Raw genomic sequence first — 12286 nt, 5'->3', positions numbered from 1 at the left:
TCCTCGCCTTCTGCCTTAGACTCAATACTGTGTATTGGTTCCGAGGTAGAAGAGCGGTAAGGGCTAGGCAATGGGGGTCAAGTGACTGGCCCAGGGTCACCCAGCTGGGAAGTGTCTGAGGCTACATTTGAACCCAGGACCTCCCGTCTCTAGGCCTGGCTCTCCATCCACTGAGCCACCCAGCTGCCCCCTAGTCCCATTTTTATAGAGAGGGACATTGGGGCCTAGAGGAGGGGAGGCCCTTTCCCAAGGCCTCACAGCAAGTCGAGGGCCCCAGGCCCAAGGGCATCGGAAATCCCAGGCGCCATTTCTTCTTTCCGCAAACATTCCACAAGGCAGGACTACGGGGAGGCGGAGGCAGGGCTCGGTAAACCTGGCAGCTGTACCCTCGGGCAGATGGGCCCTGGACCAGCTGTGCCTGATAAGGCTCCGCCAGGGCGCAGGGAGGCAGGATCAGAGGAGTGGGAGAGGGTGGTGGGGGCTAGGAGGGCTTCTGAGGCAGACACTGGCGGAGTCCTGGGCAGAAGGGAGGAGGGAAAGAGGAAGGGAGGGGGCCGAGGAGAAGCTGCCAGCCTCGAGGTGCCCCAGGAGGACGGCGGGCTGGCCTTCTGAAGGGTGCCGGGGTACCCCGGGGCGCCGAGAAGCCTTCGGGCTCCTCCCGGGCTCCGGGATCCCCGGCCCAGCGGAGGGGTGCTCTCGGGCTCTGGGCCTAGGTGGGCAGTCCCGGAGGGAAGGGCGCCCCATCTCCGGAGGCTGCCTGCCAACCCCTCGTCCTGGAAGCCAGTGCCCAGAAGAGAGCTGACTCAGGGCAAGCAGAAGGGCCACCACACCCTCGCTGGCATTGGCCATTGCGGCCCTTCCCGGGAGGTGGAGAGTGGATGAGTGTGTGTAGACCAGCGGGGAGGGCGGAGGAGACCCGCCCGGAATCCCACGAACTTTGGTGACGACCTCACTGAAATGGTAAGATCTGGGGTGACGGGGGGGGGGGGGGGGGGGGGGGGGGTTGGGGGTTGCAGACTGGGAGCCGGGGAGAGGAAACGGGCTGTTGAAATCCCCCTCCGCCGCCCATTTCCTCATTTCCCCATCCCCACGCTCTTCCTGCCGCCCAGAGCTTTCCTTTCCTGTCGTGCTGCTGAACGACGGATCTCTGGCTTTGGGGCCCCTCAGCCCCGGGGCAGCCCCAGCGCCCCCCCTCCCCCTCCTCCCCCTCGGAGAACTCCCCGCTCAGCTTTTCCTGGCGGGAGTCTCCCTTGTCTGAAGGACTCCCGGCCGCTTCCTCCCCGGCCTCCTGTCCCACCCTCTCCTTTAGTCCTACTTCCCCACCAGGGCCTTCAGCCATCTAAAGCAGTATTCAGGGAGCAGCCCAACCTGACCAAAGGACCTGCGTCCTTCCCACGACATCATAGCACAACGTGAAAGGCAGAGCTGGGGGGCTCTTAGAAAGGGGAATGTCAGAGCTGGGAGGGAGCTTAGAACAGGGAATGTCAGAGCTGGGAGGGAGCTTAGAACAGGGAATGTCAGAACTGGGAGGGAGCTTAGAACAGGGAATGTCAGAACTGGGAGGGAGCTTAGAACAGGGAATGTCAGAGCTGGGAGGGAGCTTAGAGCAGGGAATGTCAGAGCTGGGAGGGAGCTTAGAGCAGGGAATGTCAGAGCTGGGAGGGAGCTTAGAACAGGGAATGTCAGAGCTGGGAGGGAGCTTAGAACTGGGAATGTCAGAGCTGGGAGAGAACTTAGAACAGGGAATGTCAGAGCTGGGAGGGAGCTTAGAACAGGGAATGTCAGAGCTGGGAGGGAGCTTAGAACTGGGAATGTCAGAGCTGGGAGGGAGCTTAGAACAGGGAATGTCAGAGCTGGGAGGGAGCTTAGAACAGGGAATGTCAGAGCTGGGAGAGAACTTAGAACAGGGAATGTCAGAGCTGGGAGGGAGCTTAGAACAGGGAATGTCAGAACTGGGAGGGAGCTTAGAACAGGGAATGTCATAGCTGGGAGGGAGCTTAGAACAGGAAATGTCAGGACTAGAAGGGCTTGAGAACAGGGAATGTCAGAGTTGAGAGAAGCCTTGGAGCAAGGAATGTCAGATCTGGGAGGGAGCTTAGAAAAGGGAATGTCCGAGCTGGGAGGGACCTTTAGAACAGAGGATAATCAGAGTCGGGAGGGCCTTAGAATAAGAGACACTGAATCATAACATGAAATATTGGCCTTTTTTCTATGATTCTATAATTTCTACCCTCGTCTCACTCATCTAGGACTGTCTTTCCTAAAGTGTGGTGCCCAGAACTAAACACGATCCTCCAAGTGGACCCTGACTCTCCCAGTGGAACTAATCGCTCCCTCTCTTTGTATACTCTATTGCTATTTTTAAAAATTCAATTTTATTTTCAAATCCTCACTTTCTCCCTCTATTTCCACCTCATTCCCCATTGAGAAAGCAAGAAAAATAAAACCCATTAGAGGCATGTATGATCATGTAACACAAACTCCCATTTTGGTCATATCCCCAGACTACATCTATGAGTCTAGTAAATTCCCAATGCAGCCCCCTGCCTTATCTATCTATCTATCTATCTATCTATCTATCTATCTATCTATCTATCTATCTATCTATCTATCTATCCATCCATCCATCCATCTATCTATCCTATCCATCTTTCTGTTTTTCTTTCTATCCATCTATCCATCTCTCTGTCTGTCTGTCTGTCCGTCCGTCCATCCATCCATCTGTCTGTCTGTCTATTTATCTCTTGCTAGCTAGCTTACCTTGAGCCTATCACCTCTCCATCAGGAGTCCTCTCCAATTGACACTCTATCTCAATTAAGGCAACTCAAGATTATGTCAGCTTTTTTGCCCATGAGACTACATTGCTTGTTTCTGTCAGGGTTATGGTTCCACTAAGACTCCCAGATCTTTTTTTTTTTCATATAGTCACTGTCCAGATACATCACCACTATCCACCTTGGGAACCCCAAAGCAGGCTTTTCTATTCAGGGATAGAATTGGGACCCCAGTGTTCTGTCTCCAAACCTTTTTGTTCCTTAGCTGTTACTTCCTTGGTTTCATTTTGTCTCTTTGGCTCAATAAGATCTTTTGGGATTCTGGTTCTGGGCCTGAATGACCTTGGGGTGGTCCCCTTTCTCTTCACTAGACTCTAGGTTTTTTTTTTCCCTCCATCAAACGAAGGCCTTACCCTTGACAGTGTCTGAGAGAGCCACACCAGTCTATGGCTCTCATTTCTTTCCCTCCATCTACACACTCTTCCTCCCAGCATCACATCTTCACCCAGGGCAGATGGTCCTCAGTAGAGAAGGCCAGAGGGAATTCGTGGATCACGGGGTAATTAGATTAGCAGACCCCTGAAGCGCCTCTAAATCTGGGATTCTATGATTCTAATAAATTCCCAAAGTAGCCTCTTTTCCAGACTCTAAAGCAGCCCCGTGGTGGTCTTCCTCTCCCTCCTCAGGGCCCCCTGGGTGCTGTGTACGGGACCAAAGTGGAGAACGCCTCGATAAACTATGAGTATGAGGACTATAGCCCGGGTCCTGGCCTGCCTGTAGACTGTGGGCCGGGTGGCTCCTGTGTCTCTGTGGACCCTCTCCAGGTATCTCCTCTGTTGCTTTATGCGGTCATTTTCCTTGTGGGAGTGCCAGGAAATTCGATTGTGGCCTGGGTGACCGGGACAATAGCACATCGATCGGCTCCGTCCATCTGGTTCTTGAACCTGGCCATAGCTGACCTGCTCTGCTGCCTGTCCCTGCCCCTGATGGCCGTGCCAGTCATCCTTCGAGGTGCCTGGCCCTTTGGCTTGGCCGCCTGCCGCCTCCTGCCCGCGGCCATCCTGCTCAACATGTATGCCAGCGTCTTGCTCTTGGCTGGTGCCAGCATCGGCCGATGCCTGGCTGTGCTTCGGCCAAGGAGGGCCCAGGACCGTCTGTGGCCGGTGTGGGCAGGCTGCGGAGTCGCCTGGGCACTGGCGCTCCTGTTTACGGTCCCCTCCGTGCTGACCCGACGGCTTCACCAGGAATACTTCCCGGAGCAATATGAGTGTGTCGTGGACTATGGCGGGTCCCACGAGGTTGAGTGGGCTGTGGCTGGCATCCGTTTTGTGGGTGGCTTTCTCGGACCGCTCGGGATTGTGGCCAGCTGCCATGGAGTCCTGCTGGTTCACCTGAGGGGGCAGCCGAAGCCCCAGATCCTGCGCCTGCTGACCTTGGCCGTGGTTGGCTTCTTCCTTTGTTGGGGACCCTACCATGTGGTGGGGCTAATGATAGCCGCCTCGGCCCCCCATTCCGTGCTCCTGGCCAACGCCCTCCAGGCGGAGGCTCTGGTGATAGGCTTGGCCTTGGCCAACAGCTGTCTCAACCCCGCACTGTTCCTGGTCTTGGGCCGGACTCGGCTCAGGAGGTCCCTTTGGGCCGCCTGCCGCCTGGCTCTGGATGAGGATGTCGAAGAGGAGGAAGCTGATGTGCCCAGCAGTAAAAAGTCTACTAGTGAAGAACTGGCCTCAGAGACGGTCTAGATTAAGGAGGGGCAGGGATCAAAGCTCGGCTCTGCTGAGACTGACCGTGGCCGTTCCGGCGCCTCTCCCTTTTGCCATCTATAAAATGAAGGTCACCAAGCGGCAGCCGCCCTTTTGATTCAGGGTGCCATCGTCCACCCAACGCTTGGCCAAGGACAGCGAGGAAGGGCCCAAGCGCACAAAAATACAAATATTCTTACATGTTAGTACGTCTTGTTGTAGCAAAGAACTAGTAGCGAAACTGGCCTTTATCCATTCTGGTTCTCATCGATGAGTACAATGGACAACAACCAACCGTGCCAATGGCGGAATGGGATGGCCGAACCAGTTGTGTCGGAGGAATGAAGTTTGGGGAATTTATTACATATAAGAAAGGGAGGAACATGGCAGGTTCGGAGAAATGCGGAGAGTCTTTTATGAACTGATAGGGAGTCAGAAGAACAATGCTCACAACAGCAGTGGGAGAGGAGATGGCTCTGAAAGATGGCAGAACTCTGACCAAAGCGGGGACCAATGGCGGCTTCAAGAGACTGATAATGAAATGAATCTCACTGAGCTTCCATGTGAGTTGGCATCAGGCAGGGAATATTGCCCCTGCTCTAATGACCGGGACCCCTTTCACCCTTTTCACCTCTCATGTAATATTTTGTTCCTTGAGTAGAAGTTCCCTACAAATGGTTATAAAGACAGTTTGTGTGATTGTCCTGATATTCGATATTAACTTTTCAATAAAACATCTCATTTTAGAGCATTAAATCAAGGGTCTTGGCCTCTCTGATCCCTTCTAGAACCCGATCCTAAAATCCTTGGATGCTTACGAGGCCCTTGACTCTGTGTCTTATCCCTAGGAAGCCAGGAGGCCAGGATGGTACCTTCTGGGCCCAGTAGAGCCTCAGAGAACTGCCTAAGCTCCAGTGACAGGATTCAGCCATTGGGCACTTATGAAGCACCAACTGAATACTCGATAAGTAATCACTGTTGATATGAAAACAAACCAAATTTCAGTTCCTTTCCCCAAAGAGCTCACTTCTCAGTTAATATCCTTCACCCCTCAGTGGAGAGCTCTTGATCTTCCAAAAATTGCTGCTAACAAAAGTTCATTGATTGACAAATTGACATTCAGATATTTGTCTAACCTACAAATGGCATTCACCCAGAATGTCTCCTGGCCCCTATGAGATAGAGCCAGGCCTGAATTCTATTCTCCCCTTTAGGGAAAGCCCAATGTGTTTTGCAGAGTAGGTGTTAAAAACAAACAAACATTAGTAGGGGCCACTAGGTAGTACAGCAGATAGAACTCCAGGCCTGCAGACAAGGAGGACCTGGGTTCAAATCTGATCTCAGACACTTTCTAGCTGTATGACCCTGGGCAAGTGACTTAACCCCAGTTGCCTAGCCCTTGATGTTTTTCTGTCTTAGAATTGATACTAAGAGGAAAGGTAAGGATTAAAAATATATATAATGAACATGTCTTCTCTCTCCTAGAAGACTGTCACTCTTTGGGGACAGAGACTTCATTTTCTGTCACCTTTATCTCTCTTTCAAGGCTACTCCCACCCCCCACACTAAAAACACATGAGTCTCTGTAATAGATAATATTGGAGGGGGTATATTTGATGGATACAAAAATAACTAATAGATAGTTATCTTCTTTTGCCTACCCTCCTCCCTCTGTATCTCCCTTACTTCCTCTTCCAGCCTCTTCTTCCCTCTGCTTCCCTTTAGCTTCCCCTTCCCATTTTCTCTTCCAACCTCCTTCTAAGTCACACAGGATGAGCTATGATGTTTCAAATGACACAGTCTTTATCTTCTTCTTTTTTTTAAACATTATTTTATTTGGTCATTTCTGAGCATTATTCATTGGAGACAAAGATCATTTTCTCCCCCCCAAATCCCCCACCATCCCATAACCGATGCTCTATTCCACTGGGTATCACAAGTGTTCTTGATTCGAACCCATTTCCATATTGGTATTTGCACCAGAGTGTTCTTTTAGAGTGTCTCCTCAGTCATATCCCCTCAACCGCTGTAGTCAGGAAGTTGCTTTTCCTCAGTGTTTTTACTCCCACTGTTTGTCCTCTGCTTATGAATAGTGTTTTTTCTCCTAGATCCCTGCAGATTGTTCAGGAACTTTGCATTGACCCTAATGGAGAAGTCCATTACGTTCAGTTGTACCACAGTGTGTCAGTCTCTGTGTACAATGTTCTCCTGGTTCTGCTCCTTTCGCTCTGCATCACTTCCTGGAGGTCGTTCCAGTCTCCATGGAATTCCTCCACTTTATTATTCCTTTTTACACAATAGTACTCCATCACCAACATATACCGCAATTTGCTCAGCCATTCCCCAATTGATGGGCATCCCCTCGTTTTCCAATTTTTGGCCACCACAAAGAGCGCAGCTATGAATATTCTTGTACAAGTCTTTTTCCTTATTATCTTTTTGGGGTACAAACCCAGCAGTGCTATGCCTGGATCAAAGGGCAGACAGTCTTTTTTTTTTTAATTTAAAAACCCTTACCTTCTGTCTTGGAGTCAATACTGTGTATTGGCTCCAAGGCAGAAGAGTGGTAAGGGCTAGGCAATGGGGGTCAAGTGACTTGCCCAGGGTCACACAGCTGGGAAGTGGCTAAGGCCGGATTTGAACCTAGGACCTCCCGTCTCTAGGCCTGGTTCTCAATCCACTGAGCTACCCAGCTGCCCCCCAGACAGTCTTTTAGTGCCCTTTGGGCATAGTTCCAGATTGCCCTCCAGAATGGTTGGATCAATTCACAACTCCACCAGTAATGAATTAATGTCCCTACTTTGCCACATCCCCTCCAGCTTTCATTACTTTCCTTTGCTGTCATGTTGGCCAATCTGCTAGGTGTGAGGTGATACCTCAGAGTTGTTTTGATTCGCATCTCTCTGATTATAAGAGATTTAGAACACTTTTTCATGTGCTTATTAATAGTTTTGATTTCTTTGGCTGTGAACTGCCTGTTCATGTCCCTTGCCCATTTATCAATTGGAGAATGGCTTGATTTATTGTACAATTGATTTAGTTCTTTATAAATTTGAGTAATTAAACCTTTGTCAGAGGCTTTTATGAAGATTATTTCCCAATTTGTTGCTTTCCTTCTGATTTTGGTTATATTGGTTTTGTTTGTACAAAAACTTTTTAATTTGATGTAATCCAGATTATTTATTTTGCATTTTGTAACTCTTTCTAAATCTTGCTTGGTTTTGAAGTCTTTCCCTTCCCAAAGGTCTGACATGTATACTATTCTGTGTTCGCCTAATTTTCTTATAGTTTCCCTCTTTATGTTCAAGTCATTCACCCATTTTGAATTTATCTTGGTGAAGGGTGTGAGGTGTTGATCTAAGCCTAATCTTTCCCACACTGTCCTCCAATTTTCCCAGCAGTTTTTATGAAATAGTGGATTTTTGTCCCAAAAGCTGGGATCTTTGGGTTTGTCATATACTGTCTTGCTGAGGTTGCTTGCCCCCAGTCTATTCCACTGATCCTCCTTTCTGTCTCTTAGCCAGTACCAAATTGTTTTGATGACTGCTGCTTTGTAATATAGTCTGAGATCTGGGACTGCAAGACCCCCTTCCTTTGTATTTTTTTTTCATTATTTCCTTGGATATCCTTGATCCTTTGTTCTTCCAAATGAACTTTGTTATGGTTTTTTCTAAATCAGTAAAAAAAAAATTTGGGAATTCAATGGGTATGGCACTAAATAGATAAATAAGTTTGGGTAGGATGGTCATTTTTATTATATTGGCTCGTCCTACCCATGAGCAGTTAATGTTCTTCCAATTGTTCAAGTCTAGTTTTAGTTGTGTGGAGAGTATTTTGTAGTTGTGTTCATATAGTTCCTGTGTTTGTCTCAGGAGATAGATTCCTAAGTATTTTATTTTGTCTAAGGTGATTTTGAATGGGATTTCTCTTTCTAGTTCTTGCTGCTGAGCTGTGTTGGAGATATATAGAAATGCTGATGACTTATGTGGGTTTATTTTGTATCCTGCAACTTTGCTAAAGTTGTTGATTATTTCGATTAGCTTTTTGGTTGAATCTCTAGGATTCTTTAAGTAGACCATCATGTCATCTGCAAAGAATGATAACTTGGTCTCCTCCTTGCCTATTTTAATGCCTTCAATTTCTTTTTCTTCTCTAATTGCTACTGCTAGTGTTTCTAGTACAATGTCAAATAATAGAGGTGATAATGGGCATCCTTGTTTCACTCCTGATCTTATTGGGAATGCATCTAGTTTATCCCCATTGCAGATGATATTAGCTGATGGTTTTAGATAGATACTGTTTATTATTTTTAGGAATGACCCTTCTATTCCTATGCTTTCTAGTGTTTTTAATAGGAATGGGTGTTGTATTTTATCAAAGGCTTTTTCTGCGTCTATTGAAATAATCATGTGGTTCTTGTTGGTTTGCTTGTTGATGTGGTCAATTATGTGGGTGGTTTTCCTAATATTGAACCAGCCCTGCATCCTGTAAATCTTGAAATCTCTCAGACTTGTGAATGTTAAAAATTTCCCCACCGGGGAATTCTTAATTGGAACAAATTCCCTACTGAGAAACATTCCCCATTTTGATATGAGAACTCGCCAGGATCAGAAATGGGAGGACCTCTACTCCAACCGTACTTAAGATTGCTTTAGGGGAAAAAAAACTCCTTGCTAAACAATGAAAGTACTTGGACCCATGCTTATAATAAGGCAAGGAGTTCTTTGAGCCAGGCCTGCTTTTTAGAATTGATACAATGAGATGCTAGGTACCCAAAAGGGTCGGGCAAGTTTTCTCTTGATGAGATTAGTTGACTCAGCTGTGTTTTCTCTCGTTCAGACTTACTGAGGAGATTGGTCGACTTAGCAGGAATTTAGATGGGCAGTCTTTTGGAAAGCGTCTACAGTGATTGGTAGATGTAAGGACTTAGGGGAGGTGACATGGGAGGAAAACCCCTATATAAGAAAAAGCAGAATCTCTTGAGGAAATCCTTTTGAAGAAAGCCTTTTGGAGGATCTCTGATGAGGACCACTTGGGAAGAATCTCTTGAGAGAGGCCTTTTGGAACAGTCTCTGGCTGGAAGGCTCTCTGGTGAAGTCAGCTGAGATGGAGCTGGCCTGATGTCACTAGAATCCTTGTTTAGTCAGACCTTGTGGTGAGTGTTAAAAAACTGACTGATTTCTCTAGACTCAGGTCTAGGCCATATTGGCTTTGAGACCCTTCATACTTATTCCTTTCTTACTCTCTCTCTCTTTCTTTGATTACTCATTGTATTGTTAATTAAAATCTCTATAAAACCCAATTGACTTGGGTATTTGAATAATTGGGAATATTTCCCTGGCGACCACCTTATATTTGATTTAAAAACCAAGACACTGTAGTGAAACATATTTCTGCGGTCAAATTTACTCACCCTCTCTTATATCTATCACAATTTATATCTTCCACCATTTTAACTCACTACAGTTTAAGACCTCAACCATTTTAAATCTCACAATCCCTGGTATAAATCCTACTTGATCATGGTGAATGACTCTTCTGATCACTTGCTGGAGTCTTTTTGCTAGTATCCTATTTAAGGTTTTTGCATCTATATTCATTAGGGAGATTGGTCTATAATTTTCTTTTTCTGTTTTTGGCCTGCCTGGCTTTGGAATCAGTACCATGTTTATGTCATAAAAGGAATTTGGTAGAACTCCCTCTTTGCTTATTATGTCAAATAGTTTGTATAGTATTGGAATTAGCTGTTCTTTGAATGTTTGATAGAATTCACTTGTGAATCCATCAGGTCCTGGGGATTTTTTCTTAGGAAGTTCTTTGATGGCCTGTTGGATTTTTTTTTCTGATATGGGATTATTTAAGAAATCTATTTCTTCTACTGTTAGTCTAAGCAATTTATATTTTTGTGAATATTCATCCATATCACCTAGGTTGGTATATTTATTGCCATATAGTTGGGCAAAGTAGTTTTTAATGATTGCCTTAATTTCCTCTTCATTGGAGGTGAGGTCCCCCTTTTCATCCTTGATGCTGTTAATTTGCCTTTCTTCTTTCCTTTTTAAAATTAGATTGACCAGTACTTTGTCTATTTTGTCTGTTTTTTCAAAGTACCAGCTTCTAGTCTTGTTTATTAGTTTAATAGTTTGATCACTTTCGATTTTATTAATTTCTCCCTTAATTTTTAGGATCTCTAGTTTGATTTTCTTCTGGAGGGTTTTAATTTGTTTGCTCTCAAGTTTTTTGATTTGCATTTCCAATTCATTGATCTCTGTCCTCCTAATTTGTTAATATATGCACTCAAGGATATGAATTTTCCTCTAAGTACTGCTTTGGCTGCATCCCATAAGATTTGAAAGGATGTCTCACCATTGTCATTTTCCTCAATGAAATTATTAATTGTTTCTATGATTTCTTCTCTAACTAACCGATTTTGAAGTATCATATTATTTAATTTCCAATTAATTTTTGATTTGGCTCTCCATGTACCCTTACTGATCAATATTTTTATTGCCTTATGATCTGAGAAGGTTGCATTTATTATTTCTGCTTTTCTGCATTTGAATGCCATGTTTCTGTGACCTAATGTATGATCTATTTTTGTGAATGTGCCATGTGGTGCTGAAAAGAAGGTATATTCCTTTTTGTCCCTATTTATTTTTCTACATATGTCTATTAACTCTAATTTTTCTAAGATTTCATTCACCTCTTTTACCTCTTTCTTATTTATTTTTTGGTTTGATTTATCTAAATTTGATAGTGGTTGGTTCAAGGCTCCCACTAATATGGTTTTACTGTCTATTTCTTCCTTCAATTCTCCTAGTTTCTCCATTAGAAATTTGGATGCTATACCATTTGGTGCATACATGTTGATTAGTGAGATTTCCTCATTGTCTATACTCCCTTTTAACAGAATATATTTACCTTCCCTATCCCTTTTGATCAGGTCTGTTTTTGCTTTGGCTTTGTCAGATATCATGATTGCAACTCCTGCCTTCTTTCTATCGGTTGAGGCCCAAAAGGTCTTACTCCAACCTTTAATTCTAACCTTGTGAGTATCAACCCACCTCATATGTGTTTCTTGAAGACAACAAATGGTAGGGTTTTGTGTTCTAATCCAATCTACTATTTGTCTACGTTTTATGGGTGAGTTCATCCCATTCACATTCAAAGTTATGATTGTTACTTGTGGATTCCCTGGCATTTTGATATCTTCCTCTAGTTCTGACCTTTCTTCTTTAGCTATAACCTTTTGAACCAGTGATTTACTTTAGGTCAGTCCCCCTAGTCCCCTCCTTTGATATGCTTCCCTTTCTAGCCCCTCCATTTTTATGCTCCCTTCCCCTCCCCCCTCTCCTTCCCTCCCTTTTTATACTCCCTCCCTCCTCCCCCTCCTTAATTTTCCCTTCTCTCTTACCCTGTTGGATAAGATAGAATTCAGGATCCCACTAGATCTAGATATTCTTCCCTCTCAAAGTTAATTTCACTGAGAGTAAGGTTTAAATAATACCACTTCGCTCTCTCTTCCTCTCCTTCTCATATGAGAGTTCTTCCCCTCCCCTTCCTATGTGTATCTTTGTATGGGAAAGATTATTCTATTTAGTTCCCCCCTATTTCTTGAAGTAAATCTTAGCATCATCGATGATTCCCCCCTCCCTTTTTCTTTCTTTGCCCCCCTTTCACCAAATCTTCTTGATGCCCCAATCTTTCCCTATGCATGATTCTTCTAACTACTCTTATGATGCATACAATTTTTGAGAGTTACACAATAC

At 45.4% G+C, this 12286-nt stretch overlaps 1 protein-coding gene across 1 annotated transcript; it reads left to right on the top strand.

Annotated features, from left to right (window-relative positions):
• Positions 1-349: 349 nt before the first annotated feature.
• C5AR2 (complement C5a receptor 2) lies at positions 350-5273 on the top strand. The gene is made up of 2 exons (XM_007491956.2): positions 350-960; positions 3462-5273. The coding sequence occupies exons 1-2, from the start codon at positions 958-960 to the stop codon at positions 4515-4517; spliced, it is 1059 nt and encodes a 352-aa protein (XP_007492018.1). The 5' UTR covers positions 350-957; the 3' UTR covers positions 4518-5273.
• Positions 5274-12286: the final 7013 nt, after the last annotated feature.

The sequence above is a fragment of the Monodelphis domestica genome, chromosome 4 (genome assembly GCF_027887165.1).
Source record: "Monodelphis domestica isolate mMonDom1 chromosome 4, mMonDom1.pri, whole genome shotgun sequence".
Lineage (NCBI taxonomy): Eukaryota > Metazoa > Chordata > Mammalia > Didelphimorphia > Didelphidae > Monodelphis > Monodelphis domestica.
Note: the sequence above shows the minus strand (reverse complement) of the source record. Positions and strands in the feature narration are given on the sequence as shown.